The 15,525-nt window shown below is 31.8% G+C and overlaps 2 protein-coding genes across 2 annotated transcripts; one reads left to right on the top strand and one right to left on the bottom strand.

The window, feature by feature from the left end:
• Positions 1–1,245, top strand: LOC133185084 (uncharacterized). Its single transcript, XM_061320143.1, has one exon. The coding sequence runs from the start codon at positions 1–3 to the stop codon at positions 1,243–1,245; it is 1,245 nt and encodes a 414-aa protein (XP_061176127.1).
• Positions 1,246–13,521: 12,276 nt separating this feature from the next.
• LOC133186035 (uncharacterized) lies at positions 13,522–14,905 on the bottom strand. Its single transcript, XM_061321312.1, has 4 exons — positions 14,887–14,905; positions 14,391–14,442; positions 13,980–14,146; positions 13,522–13,892 (listed from the first exon to the last, which is right to left on the bottom strand). The coding sequence occupies exons 2-4, from the start codon at positions 14,439–14,441 to the stop codon at positions 13,610–13,612; spliced, it is 501 nt and encodes a 166-aa protein (XP_061177296.1). The 5' UTR covers position 14,442; positions 14,887–14,905; the 3' UTR covers positions 13,522–13,609.
• Positions 14,906–15,525: the final 620 nt, after the last annotated feature.

Here is a 15,525-nt window from a genome sequence, read left to right on the forward strand (position 1 = left end):
ATGCTTCAGGAAAGATCTCACAAAGAGGTGAGAGAAAACATAATTGAGCAGGGGACCTATCTCCACCAAGAACTAGAAAAAATCATTCAAAATCATCTGAAGGAAGCAAAGAAAATAGAGGAAGAAGACCTTTCAATTTTAGGAAAGCAGATTTCAGATATGAAATCAATTCTCTCTGAGATTCAGAAAATTACTAAAGAAAATCAGAATCTTCTGAAGACAAAAACCATTAAAAACGTTTTGAAACATGAGTCGGAGAATGAAAGATTCCCAGAAGTGCAAAAATTAATCGAGTTATCGCCTCCATCTTTCGTGTCTCAAAGGATTCCTCAAGAAGCATTAAGCCAGCTGTTTGGGACACTCACCTGTTCTGTCAGAAGAGAGACGCGTCATTATCTTATACCCTCTGCGACTAATCTTCGAAGCAAAAGAGAGGGCCTCAGAATACCTGAAATAATACGAACATGGAGAACTGGATTGAAAGTCTCACCAAAAATTTCCTGTTGTCTTGAATCGGATGACTGTTACGTTAGATCTAGTAGCACTATCAAACAATTTAGCGCAACTGGAAATGAGTTAAATGTGACAAAATTAAAATCGGAGAGTCATTTTCTCATTGATATAACAGTTTCGAAAAATAACACTTTGTTTTACAGTGATAACCGCGACAGAAGTGTTAATTTTGTAAAAAATAACACAATAAAAACCCTAATAACACTTGATGGTTGGAAACCATTAGCTATATGTTCCTCTTCTACTGGTGACATTTTAGTTTCAATGCAAACAGATGACGAAAAACAAAGCAAAGTTGTCCGATATTCTGGGACTACAGTCTCTCAGGAAATTCAGTACAAAGATATAAGTACACCTTTGTACTCAAACCCATTATTCATTTGTGAAAATACAAATTTTGATATATGTATTTCTGACTGGGATAAGAACTCTGTAGAAGTTGTTGATAGCGATGGAGAGTTCATTTTCAGTTATGAAGGAAACCGAGCTTTGACAAAATATAAAGATAAGTTTAATCCCCGAGGCCTTGCATGTGACAGCTTGTCTCATATTTTGATAACCGACTTTCTGAATAACCTTGTGCATATTATTGATCATAACGGACACTTTCTCCGATTTATTGACAACTGTAACCTTCACTGTCCACAAGACGTGAGCGTGTCCAGAGACAATAAGCTTTATTTGGTGGAAAATTCAAAGGAGGAATTAAAAGTAATCAGTTATCTTGTCTAGACTAATAATTATATTAAAAAACCCTAACAAGTAACCACAAATCAAGCAAATACACTTTTTTCTTTTAAATGAATTATGACGCTGTCAAAGCTTTCTTGGTTGTGAGTAAATTTGAATTTTATTTTGTTTAACTGTATATATTAATTTGAAAATCAACTGTTAGTGTTTCCCTAGTTTATTATACGCATAGATGTGAAGCAGTGGAATTTCAGATCGGGTAGCACATTTCGTTTATTTAATTTATAGATGAACATAATTTTCTCAGGAAGCATTGTTTATTACAATTCATAATGTGTTTTAAACGTATTATGTTCATCATTTTATTTGTTTATCTGTTAAAACATAACGTTCTGTCTTTTTGAAGTGAAGTGCACTTTTGTATCTAATAAATTCATCTCTTGGAATAGATGGGGACAAATTTTCCTTTGTGTTTGTATATAATCACAGCGTCAACATTTAATTGGTAAAAAAGTGGTTACAAGTTCGAACTCTACAAAAAATAAATACATCCGCTTTGATAACTTTCAAACTATATTTTATATTTGTATATGTTCTATAATTTATTGGTATATGCGAGGTTTGAATACTTTTGTTAGTGTGTTTGTCCCTCGAGAAGTTAATCACTCATATTAAGACGCCGACTATTGCCGTGCTCACTACTGTAATACAGGACCTCGTCTCGGGTCTCATCAGAAGGACCGATTTCCACGTTCCACATTGTGATCCAAACCCAATGCATAATGACCAACTACCTACTTTCTATAGAAAAAAAAAACTTTCAAACGACTTGGCAAAGTGGTTTGAATAATTGATTGCCAACATTGTTTGAATTGACAAATTACCGTATAAGCAGAAATTTTAGCGAGGATTCTTCAATTTTGGCATTTTTAGCAAGGGTGATGAGATCGCTAAAATTAGATATCGCTAACAATTAATTCCGAAAAGGAGGTTAATGTTATTTATTTACGCTCAATAAAATCGCTAAAATTACTTCTCTCTAAAATAAAATTCTTATTTCTAAGGACAAATAGCTTAATTTGCATCTCGCTAAAAATTCCTCGAACGGTATACGGTAATATGAAATAAACTTTAATCTTTAACCATTTTGTAATTACTTGTACTTTGTTCGAGCCAAATATTAGATAGTCCACAATTATTCAAAATGTTCTGAATATTTTCAAACCAACCAATTTTTATCCTATACCTTGATTTCTAATAAATCCTAATTTTTAGAATGAATTTGCGACATTGTTTGCTTTGAACTCGAAATTTAAGCCCAGCGTCTGACATATCTGTTTCATATTTCGATATTTTGCTAGAAAAAGACGTTAATAGTAACCTATAATAAAACAACTATATGATAAACGTGATGCCTTCTCATTCAATTTTTCTATCGTGAATTTTCCTTATTAATGTAGCAATTTTAATATACCCGTATCACCTGCATATGGAATTTATTTCTTCCATTTGATTCAATAACTACGCAAGAGAATGCTTTACGAATGAACAAATTCTAAAGCAAGGCAAACTATTGACAAACAAGGATTTTAACAGTCTCCTATGAATCAAACATTTTGCAAATTCTATGGTCGGTACAATGGTCTTGTCAGGAAAACTAATCTATCTTTAAGTTGAATGCTGACAGCAGTTTTTCTTACGAATTGTTCTGACATTTTACACACTGAATTGTCTACGGATTTTTCTGTTTGTCTGATCTTAACAAGGAGCACACGGCAGGTGTGAAGGTTCGACACGAGATGCTCCCACCATTAATGTTTTTAGAGGTCTTTCTTTGCCCTGATTCCGATTTATGTTGTTCAATAGATGTTTACGCTTGATTACTGTTCGTTATCTCCATATTTCATTGCTTATTATTAGGAGTTGGTGTGGCCCTGCTCACTTTATTTCTTTAACAATGACATGTAAACGTGGATCCACATTTTTGTGTCTCTATCCTGCTGCATCCTGGGACAATGATTTGCTCAAACTTGAACCTGCACTACTGACCCTTAAGATGCATGGATATCAATCTTACGAGGGGCATTTGAAAAGTTCTGAGAACTGTTTGATAAAATATTAACTGTTTCACGGAAGTTTATAAATTTGATACCATTGAAAAGAGCTGAAAAATTTGCACTTATTTCGATGTCACTTTCTTGTTTTTATGACGTAATAACTCCGAAAATGACGTCAGAATCTCGATTGTGTAGCATACTGAGAAGTCGCGTTTTTGTCCACATGAGAAGATCGGAAAAGTGCTGTCAAAGGCCTCTTTGAAAAAATATTTCAAGTAAAATTTGTATGGAGGTAGAGCAACACTGAGAAAATGGTACTGTTTATCAGCAATTCCAAATTTCATTTCATGGTTGGTTTATAAGCACTGTTTATGTACGGTTATGCTATCATAGGCATTCATTTAAGATTTTTATTTACATAATACAGCTGGACTTTCGGTCTATTATATAGCTCTCCACTGTATTAAACAAAACCTGTTCTGTATAAAACTGAAGTGTATCAATGCAGTTTTCCACAAATGAATCATGAGTAACATGACTCTTACCTTTAAGGAATAAAACGTACAAAAGTCATCCCCGGGACCTTTTCCTGTGCGTATTTTTTTCATATAGTATTTCAACTTTGGCTCTCCAAAACTCACTACTGGTTTTGACTTTCGGCTCAAAAAAAAGAATCTGAGTTTCATTGCCATATACAATCTTATTTATTTTCCATGAGTTAAAATTTTCGAATATATTGAGTTACGGAGGGGTTACAACTATGCCGGTGCCATTTTGGTTTTTACTAGAAAATATAGGGTACTCTTAACTTAACGTCTCTTGAGATATAATCGTTCCCACAAAATTGGTTAAAACACCTGACGCATTAATGCCAGCAAATTTTGTAACACCGTCCACAATTCTCCTTTGATTTTCAACCTTGTCATCACAGCTAGGTCTTTTTTACGCAATATTTTGAGCGAGATTCGATAAAAACATGTGATGTTTGACATATGCTTAAACCCCCTCAGAACTATAGGATCTCCTAAAAAAAAAAGTCATATGATAGACTGAAGTCTATGGAAACATTCTCTCAACTGGTATTTGTGTCCGTTGGCGTGCATCCGAGTAATGAACATAAGTTGACTTTAAAATTTTAATTCACTGAAATTTTGTCTCTTGTTATGTCATTTTTACGGTCAGTATGCGAAACACATGGAATTCTGACGTCGTTTTCGGAGTTATTACGTCATAAAAATTGCAAAGTGACGTCACAATATGTGTGTATTTTTTGTGATCTTTCCAATGATATCAAACTCAATAATTTCCGCTAAATGCGCAGCACAGTTAAGGCTGCAGTAAGGAGGCGGGGCGTAATTTTTACGGGAAATGCTTACTATGACATCACACACACACACACACACACACAAAACCATGTTCTTCAAGTTACCACAAAATGAAATGATACGCTATTTTAAATTGTTGAATAGCTTTAAACTACATCAATACTTACTATTGCATGTATTTTTGTCGTTGGTTAAATCCCACACAGCAATATATAAACAATTCACTAATCGCAATGCACTTGTCAATGTGACGACATATCGTAAAATTTGACGCAGTTTGTATGCAGTGAGAGCCGGATCAGTTGAAAAAATGTGTTTTGTAATTAAATAAAATATTATTTGCAGATATATAAGAGGCCATTAACTTGGATGCGATGTCTGTTTTATGATTTTATTTATATACTTCCCATACATTCCCTAGACAAGTGAAACTGCCGTACATTTGTATGCAGATTCATTGAAGGGTAATAAAAGGGTCGTAATAAATCGATATATTGCAAGGGCGTACCCTCAATGAATTATGACAAGCTTTTACACGTAAACTCAAGAGGTATGAAGATATTTGAAAAGTGCTGCGAACCTGATGAAATCTTGCAAATGAATTAATTATATCTACATTTAATGTTCTTGACGAGCAAAATATTCAACATACGGTCTTACAAATGTAATTTTAGCAATTATATAGTAGAATCTATATAGGTTCGCAACACTTTTTACAAACTACAAAGAGTGTTGAAAATAATTTTAAATTAAACTTAAATTTTTAACTTGGTTATGCCCTTGCAATATTGGAATTTATAGATGACCTCAATACTGCAGGTATATTTGCTAAAATCACGTGACTGCCATATTACGTGACAAATCTAAATAAGAAATATAAACGTCCTCAACATGTAGTTTTCAGCCACATTACATTTTTCCGATAATAGTAAAGGCCTAAAAAGAATCGCCCATCCTTGTAAAGAATGTATTTTCTGTCGAAAAAATTCGCCGATATTTCCATTTGATACCTTAACTGTACTGCGTGGTTAATAATTTATCAAATAGTTCTCAGAACATAAAATATTTGCATGCTCATCAGTCTTCAAGGAATGTTCAATAGAATTTCAAAATTCTTTCAAAAATTATGCAGAAGTATATACGCTTATTTATAATATATATTTGTTGTATTGACAATAAAATCAATAGGTTCCAGTTATGAGCCGAAAGTTTACACAACCCTCCTTTTTTTTTTCTTTTTATAAAAATATTTTTTCGAAATTTCTTTTAAATTGGACTTAATTCTGTAATTTCAGACCGGTAATGAACTTAGCTATAGAAATACCCATGTAGGAGGCCCATGATGAGGCACATGTTCACTTGAGCAATTTAACATTCAACGACAGTATATTTTTGTGTCATTTTCACAAATATTGTGGCCTCTTCCCTAGTTACTCAAATATAAACGGGAGTACATTTATTAGAGGCAATCACTTTAGTGCTGGTATTACTGTCTTTTGAAATCATCTAGTTTTACTTCGAAAATAAGGGGTGTTGTAGATACTTCCTAAAATAGGTTGATTATAGAGTGAAGTCGAAACATTAAAATTCAAGTCGTTCATCCCCACTGAACATGAACTCCACGTGGGGAAAAGTAACATTCAAAGAAGAAAAAAATATCAAATGAAGTAACGTGGCTTCTTGAGAAACAAACTGACTTTTTATAGTTTAAGAGCCCACCATTTGCATGAGCGCATGGTACGCGGCCCGAGAGTATAATAAACGATAATGAACATATAATTAATGTAATGACAACTTTTATAAAGACGTAGATTTATAATGCACTTCTATGAGGCATTTATCGATTAACTTGATTAAAGTAAAGTAAACGAAATGACCACAATAATTCAGAATCGTATTCAATTTTGATCGAGACTTTACTTTCATTGATCCAATGTACATGTTACTAGAAGTAGATATTTTTAAACATTTCACAGCTGTTACTGTTTGAACATCTGCAATTAAAAATAGCTATATAGAAAAAAATCATTCATGAAGTATATATATTGCAGAATTCCCTTTTCTTTCACTGAAACAACATGCAGTTACTTATTTATAAAAAGTGTTTGTGTCTATCTTTTACAATTCCCCTTCCTTGGTACACATGATATTTGGTATAAATTACTCATACCTAGACATATTTTCAATGATTTAAAATGTTTCCATATGTAAATTAGCACAAACGACAACATGAAAAAGTGTGCTTTAATTAATTTGGAGATTAACATCCCTTCTTGGTGTATTGATAGCGCCATATTGTAGTTTTTCTATCCGAAGGTATTGCCTTGTTTTCTCTGGCACTTATATACCGAATGCCAAATGACACAATACCAACATGCCCAGAGCCCTGTGGGTAAGGAAAGGCTATGACATCGACAATCTGTCTGTTGTTGATTTCAGGAATATGCTCATAACAACCTGTATCCAGTACGTATGCAGAATTTGATTTTCCCAATTCGTTAGCCCCAATAGGTGAATATCGCCACCAGCTTCTGCAAATTCATTTGTACATAAAAGAATTAAGTGATTCTGTCAATCGAAAAAGAATCAATGCAAAATGAAGTTAAATTTTTAAGCAACCTCCTTGGGCCTTTGGCTCCCACGGAAGCTAAAACATCATTGCTTCTGTTGCATAGATCTCGTTGACAGCTTTTCAAACTACATCTTGTGCCGTTGATTTGTCTCCGTGCGGCACTCCATATTTGACTTTTGAAAACGCACTGCGACCGCTGTTAAATGTTTTTTTTTCTTCAAAAAATGACAGATATATGACTAGAGTTTAAAAAATGAAATATTTTGTTGTTTTCGATTTATTTTTTACATTAATACTTTCTTTTTTAAAACGTAAAAAAAAAAAACAAAAAAAAACAAAAAACAAAAAAAAACAAAAAACAAAAAAAAAACAAACAAACAAACAAAAAAAAAAAAAAAAAAAAAAAAAAAAAAACATGAACATATTTCAGGATACGGATCGTGAATCGTGAAATGGAAACATGTCACTTGTATATAAAATAATGCATACTTTTATCGCCTGTGATGACAAGAGAGAAGTGAAGGACTATATATCTTTTTATTTGATTTCATTAGTTTCGTCCATTTAAATTATTATAAATACAATATAAGATATATATATTGAAATCAAATACGTAGTATATTTTCTGATGAAATCTTAACATGTAACAACCTTTGATGGATTTATCTAAAATCAGTTTTTAACATTCTCCCCCCACCCCCCCCCCTTATTTTTCTAGAAGGATAGTTACCCATTCAGATACAATTAAAAAAAATTAAATTGACTTACTTTTTGGTCCTAGGACACTACTTCTCTTGTGAGATATGGAAAGGCAAATACAAACCGTGAAAGAAACTCCGTGTTTCAATTAAAATAATATAAAGAAAAGATATAAAAACAAATGAAATTGGAAGATAACGAAGATCATGCTCAAAACGTGGGAAGGGAAAATTAGAATTCGACGCTCTAATTTTCTTCAGAAATGTAATTTCCATTCATCTTTATTATAAATTCAACTCCTTACCCTTATCCTTATTACCTGCATACAAGGTACATATCTCTCAGTTGTTTCGCGCATACTCTACGTATGAACAATTTCTAAAACTAGGAAAATTATTGACAATCAAGTTGAGGAAAATGAAGTTGAGGAAACAAGAATATCAAGAGTCTCAATCTGGGTCATCATTTCGTAAGTTCTATGATCGATACAACGATATTCTCAGCAAATACAATCTATCATTAAGTCAAATACTGACTGACGTTTTCATACTAATTGTTAGGCCATTATTTACACACTGAATTGTCGACGGATTTCCCTTTATTTCCCGATCATGACAAGGAACACACGGCGGGTGTGACCGGTCGGCATGGGATGCTCACTCCTCCATGGCACCTGATCCCACCTCTGATGTTTTAGAAATCCGTGATCGCTCTGCCTCTGATTTGTACTGTTTGAATGGAATTTTAAGCTTGAATGCTCTTCGTTATATATGCTCTCCATATATTTCATTTCAGGACTGGTGTGTTTAATAGATGCAAGTCTTTTTGACTTCTAAAGGTGAATGAATATTGAGAGGGAACTAATTGACAACACATGCACTTGTTCTGTTTTTACAACAATTTATAAGCGTATTTGTTTTAAATAAATTGAGCCATACCAATATACATTATAGAGTATTTAAAAAAAAGTAGTTCCTATGATGTATTCATGTTTACATTCACAGGCTTTAAGGCAATACCATATATAACCGTAAATGCTACATTTTGCGTCTTTAAATGAAATTTGCTGTGCATTTTAAAACAATGTGCTATTGAATAGTGAAATTTTTATAAAGCGGCATAGACCTTTTTGGACTCAAAAGAAACCCTTGTGAATGATTTTACAATCGTCATAGACTTGTAATTAATACAACAATTTGAAGAAAAAAAACCTTGCGAACCAAACAAGATAGTGTAGCATGTTGTAACAGAATTACTTCACTTGATTTCATATCCAATTGAAAAGTTAAAATTTCTGCAAAGATTATTTTCCATGAAAGAGAGAAAAAACTTCAAATTCACTAAAACATCAAACACCAGAAATCTTACCAACCGCCTGTTTGATTATTTGTGCTTCTTAATTCCCTGAAGTTTGGATTGTATAGTTAAATGATCGCCCAGATGTAGCTCCACAAAAAAAAAAAATCTTTGGTACGCAAACTGCTCATTAAGTGGCTGCAAAACAAAAGTACACTTGTACTGTGTTTATGAATTGAAATGATCTACCTGGTCTCTCTTTTTCTTTTACTTTTGTTTCTTTTCAACCTATAAACTTAAACTTGTATTGAGGAAGGAGAGTGCTGGGTTGTTAACTTATTTAATAATCGATATAATAATATGACAATTACACGTATATCCAACGTATATACATGAATATACATTTTTGCTACTAATTTACATATACTAATAAAAGAGTCCATTACATTTTTAGTGATTTTGAAACCATGTCGGTCTATTATGTACAAACATTTATTTGTCAACATCTCCCCCTCCCCCCAACATGCACATAAAATGGGAAAAAAATTACATGTATACTTTTAATTTTTTTTTAATTAAACAAATGTTGATCATACAATGTCAGTCCTTAGATCTTGCAGCTTTTTTCTCTAGAATTATATTATACGGATTTGATTGTTATACATTTACTGGTAAGAGTTTGCTAACAAGGTGTTTATATAACTAGAAGGAAATAAACGAATACTGTGCAGGAATAAGATAAAAATAGGCCCAATAAGGTCATATACATGTACATGATAGGATTTATTTGCATTACTTCAAGTAGATACATATATATGATAGTACTTTGTATAACTGATTTTATATGTACATTTATCACTTTGTGTTGTTGTGGTTTAAAGATAACACTATAACTGTTTAAGTTACATGGGCTATATAAATTTCAGTTCCTGTTAACGTTTGTACAGAAATAAAAGAGGTATGTCCAATATGTTATTTTTCCATATATAAACCTGAAAATAAGAATTTCTTTCAGTTATTTAATATTTTTTAATTTCAGGATCTAAAAGGACTTATTAATCACAGCGTCTCAAGAACTTTCCATGTTTTCTTGGATAATTTTTCATTTACTAATAATGGAATGTACAGTGATGCAAGCATATAACACAGTCAGAGGGACAGAAATAGAACAGAGAACTGTGCCAAAGACAAAAGATGAGTGTTTAGCCCTATGTGGGGACAGCTACTATAAATGTGCGTTGGGCGATTGTGATCAGGACAAGAATAACTGCGGAGATAGATGTACTCTATCATTTCGTCATTGTTATAAAGATTGTGATAGATATATTATCCTAACTACGACAACTACAAAAAGTTTACCCGAAAATGAAAACGATTTTTTGGAAGATGACGGTATCTAAAAGGATTAGTATTTTTGAGCTTGAACCCGTTTTAAAGAGTAACATTTCTTTTTTTTTTATTTTTGACTACTTCCGGTGAAACCGGAGGGGACTATAAGTTACCTTCGCGTCTATACCTTCGTCTGCCTGTCTCACTTGGTTTTCGCACTTTTTTTAAGCGCTTGCAGATAATGAGCCGAATTTTGGTTTGTGAGTGTATCCTGATCAGTTACATATCAAGTTTACATTTCGTTCCACTTCACTGATTTTTGACCTTTACTATCTCAATTTTTTTTTAGGGTTTTCCGCATTTTTTTTGTTGTTCTGAACGCTTGCAAATAATGAGCGGATTTTTCGTATGTGACTTTACCTTAATGAGTTATAGATCAAGGTTGCATTTCGTCCCGCTTACTGAATTATTGCAGTTTTGATTTTTAATGGGAACCAGATTACACTTGCCGGTAGGGGACTAATATTGGTGAGGCAATACTGTCAGAATGTTTTTTTCTTTTAATTTTCATTTCAAGAATACCATCCTTAAAGAGGGTCATAATTCTCTAGCTTCAAAAACATCAAATATCCATTTTATTGTAAAATATGAAGTGGTGAAAGGATATATTTAATCATAAGGATTAATGTTTAAGTTGAAAGGGATATTTAAACTTAATTGATTTGAAAAAAAATCCTATTCATTTAAAGTACTCTTCAAGTACAGAAGAAGCTAAGGACATATTCAATAAACAATACATTTGACATGTATAGAATTTTTTTTTCTTAAGGTATTGAGTAAGAAAAGAATACATATTTGTTGTGCATTCAAATTCATTGAATCCAGGGTTATAATGTACAGAATACTTTCATGCTTAATGCATGTAATTGGGTTTTTTGTGTTTGATATTTTCAATTATGTTGTAATTAAAAATTGTTGACAAAACCTATACCTCTCAGAATTGTTAAATACTTTACGTTGCTTACTGCCGTTTGATATATATATATACAATGTATATTAACAAGATTACATTTTTAGTTTACGTAAAAGATTTTATGGTCGTTGCCGGTAATCGTTCTTTGAAATATTTTTTGCTCTAGAAAAGAAGTACTACTGATAAAAATTCTACATATGGTACATAATTAATTATATTTTGATATGTCTCTCAGCTCAGCTGGTAAGACAAATCTTTTTTTGGGTGGTGGGGGTGGTGAGTTGTGTCTTTTATCAGATTGAAAAAAGTAAAGATAACGAACAGTAATCAATTTAATTTTATTTAAGTCCCCTTCAAGAATTTTTCACTCATTGTGATTAATCTAAAAAAAAATATCTATAAACAATACAAATCTATGAAGAGGGCATAAAACAGGAACTCCTGGAAATTCCAGAGGTGGGATCAGTGCCTAGGAGGAGTAATCATCCCCCATTGACCTGTCACACCCGTCGTGAGCCCTGTGTATTGATCAGGTAGACGGAATATTCCGTAGTAAAATTCAGAATAAAAACAAAGCCCTTACAATAGTCAATAAACAAGTCAGCCAAACTGGTAATTTTTGAGATGGATTACTGTTCTTTATCTTGACTTTTTCATTTGTTAAAAAAAACTGTAAGAGAAAAAGATTCAACCTTTAATAATTGTTATGCATATAAGCACCTTCTATTATTGAAGACAATTAATATCTCTTTAATCGACTTAGTTCAGTAATACGACGAATTTTCTCGTTTTTCTCATTTTACTGTCAATCATTTCTATACAGTTTGTACATGTATTTCGATGAAACAAAAAAAGTTATGAAAAAAATGATTAGTGAAAGGATATCTTTAAAAATATTATAAATAATCAAATGTCGAAAACTTGACGATTGATGTAAATAGTCTAATAGTTTAGCTTCAGAATAGGTTTTCCTACACTTCAGAGTCACTTTAGATTCAGTTTCCCCGTCCTAAAACGATAAGGATTCAATAACTTTTTTTTCCGTCACGACTCTTTACAATTCTAGGACTCAATTATAATCTCTCCATTTTTTTAAAAACTTTTTGCTAGCCCTTTGTTTAAAACATGACTGTTGGTGGCACTTGGAACGTTTTCACAGTCTGATGCTCACCATTAAAAATTTTTGGCATCACTGATCAAAGTGCAGTTTTGATAAATGATTATCGTCCTCTACTTTTACCTTTACTCTGGTTGGATTTGTTTGTTTGTTTTGTTTTTATTTTTTTGTTTTTTTGTTTTGTTTTGTTTTTTTTTGAAAACCTTAGATACATTTACTCTGCACAGTGAATGTTTTGAATGTTCTAGGTCTTGACATGAATTCTCATCAGTTTTACAAAAGATAAAAGTTAGGGTCTTTGTTCCGAATCCCAATAGATGTTTAATTCATTTTCCTTTCGAAATGAAATACCTTGATGAAATTAATAATTTGCATATTTTGCGATAAAAATATAACATTTGATTCAAATAATATTCCAAGTAATTCAGGGTCCATCGGGACTTACCATGTATATACCTAGTGTGAGAGATTTTCAAGAATTGATTTTGAGATTATGCCGGTTACCATTTCCATCAAAACATTAATATACCATTAAAATGAAAAATAACTTTGTAGCTTTTATTTATTTACATGTTTGTTATACATACTGTAGAATCTTTTAATTTGTGGAGACCAATTTTTGTGGTTTTCCTAAAATTTACAGGTTGGGGGGGGGGGGGGGGTCGTGCACTCACTTATATCTGCACAGTATCAACTCTTAAACCCCAAATTATTAATTTGTTGAGGGTGTGAATTCGTAGATGCAAATTACTCACGAATTCCACAAATATTAAGTAACCACGAAATCTGATGATTCCACAATATATAAAAATTGTCAGCTTAAGACGTAGATAAGAAAGAAAAAATAAACATATACATGTGCCAATAATTTTAATTATAAGTCACGTATAAGCAAATTATTTTTGGAATTGAAAAAAAAAGTTGCAAAATCAATGCAATAGATACAGGTATGATAAACAAGAGAAACTTTATTATTCAGATGCCATTTTTCGACCTAGAATAAAAAACCTGAGACATTTTTTGTTAGGTATATTTGCTTCAACACCCCGTTTTCGTGTATCTATATCTCCATATCGTTCTACTTCTGTCAGTTGGAATGTCTTTCTCCTCCACAATATATTGACCAGCACTGACGTACTGACTCCCAGTAGACACAATACCAACATGACCACTGCCAGCATCTACTGGAAAGGCTATAACATCTCCTTTCTGTCTGTTGCTGAAACTTGGGATATGTTGATAGCAACCGGTATTTAATATGTATTCAGAATTAGACTTCCCCCATTCATTGGCACCTATGGCGGGATAAAAGAAGGAATCCCTGCAAAAGAAAAAAAAGAAGAAAATATCACAAATCCGTACATCGAATTGATAATAAATCATGCTGAGAGTCATTGAATGTTTTGACCTTTTTGGACGTTTCGCTCCCACATTTGATAGGACATCATCAACAAAGATATTACATTTGTTTTTACCACAAAGAAGTTTATGACAGCTTGCATAACTCCATTTGTCACTGTTGATATGTTTCCTTGCCTCTCGTAAAATATCGTCTGCAGTAATGGCGTAAGATGACTATAAGTACAAATGAAATGACAACTTGAGAAAAGTTTAAATAAAAAAATATTTGCATATCAATAATACAAATGGTAATTAAAAGAGTATTTGAGCATTCGCTTTTTTTTCGTCAAAGACGATAACGAATGTTATAATATCATCATTTAAATAAAATCTGATTTGTTCTTCACAGGTTGAAATATACTTAAGCTTGTACATACGCTTATTAACAATATTATTTGAAAATTTTGAAAGTACTTACCGTAAAGCAAAGAAATTTAAAAGTGCACAGGACAAGAATTTTATTAGTCATTCTGAAAAAAAAAATAACAAGAAAGAAAAACCTCACTTAATAATAAAATAAATCACATACATGTAGTTATAACTTCGTATCAAAATTTATAGTTAACTATGATGTGTCCTTTTAAAAGATTTTTAAAATTTTTTAAAAATGAGTGCCATTTTAGTGTTCAGCACAATTACACAGTAAAAGTCTCAGAAACTGATCTTTGTACGTGGTACATGTACGTTAGGGTATATATTTATCAGATGATTCTGTTGAATGAATAAGAATTATCATTCTAGGGAAAAATTCGTAGAAATATCCATGTAAAACGATATTCTTGAAAATAAATGTGAACATATAGTAATTAAATATTTTTTTAATTACATTTATGTTAAAAGAATATGATTTTATGCTATGTTGCTATGTATCAGAAAATGTGTGATATTCTATAACAGTTTTAAAAATTTCTTACCTGTTTATCTTTCTGCAATGGAACTGGGACTCAAACTCTCTTTATAAACTATGAAGTAGAATTCATTAACCAAGAAGCATATAAATTTTGTATTTTTTTTAAAACGTAATACTGTTATTTATCATGTCAAAAATTGGTTTTTCCAATTAAATTTTAAAAAGATGTAAATTCTCATGTGATAATATGTAAATGGGGTGTTTTTATTCCTCGACTTTAAGCATTATATGCTTGTCTTTCTGCACAGTAATAACTGTAATTTTATGCGGAAGATTATGTAATTCAAAATTATTTATTCTGTCGGTTTTTGTAAATATTTCTTTTTAATCATTCTCATTTTTAACAATAATTTGCCTTGTTTTATTGTAACCCCCCCCCCCATGTTCTCTTAGGTAGTAAAGTGTAAATATATATGCTAAGGGTTTGGTCATTGCTTATTCCATAGGTATGTTAAAAAAAAACGTTTGATGAACTTGTGATTTGAATGATTAAAAACATAAGCAAAACAATTTATTTTTCTTTTAAAAATTTATTACACGGTGTTTTCAGGTGAGGACCATACTTCATAGTTATTTAATATATTTTAGACATTTTAAACTAATCGTTGGTATCGAACATCAAAAAATTTAAATATGTAAAGAA

This window comes from Saccostrea echinata, unplaced genomic scaffold, assembly GCF_033153115.1.
Source record: "Saccostrea echinata isolate AGI-Se365-2 ecotype Australia unplaced genomic scaffold, CSIRO_AGI_Sech_v1 ptg000012l, whole genome shotgun sequence".
In the NCBI taxonomy this organism is placed as follows: Eukaryota; Metazoa; Mollusca; class Bivalvia; order Ostreida; family Ostreidae; genus Saccostrea; species Saccostrea echinata.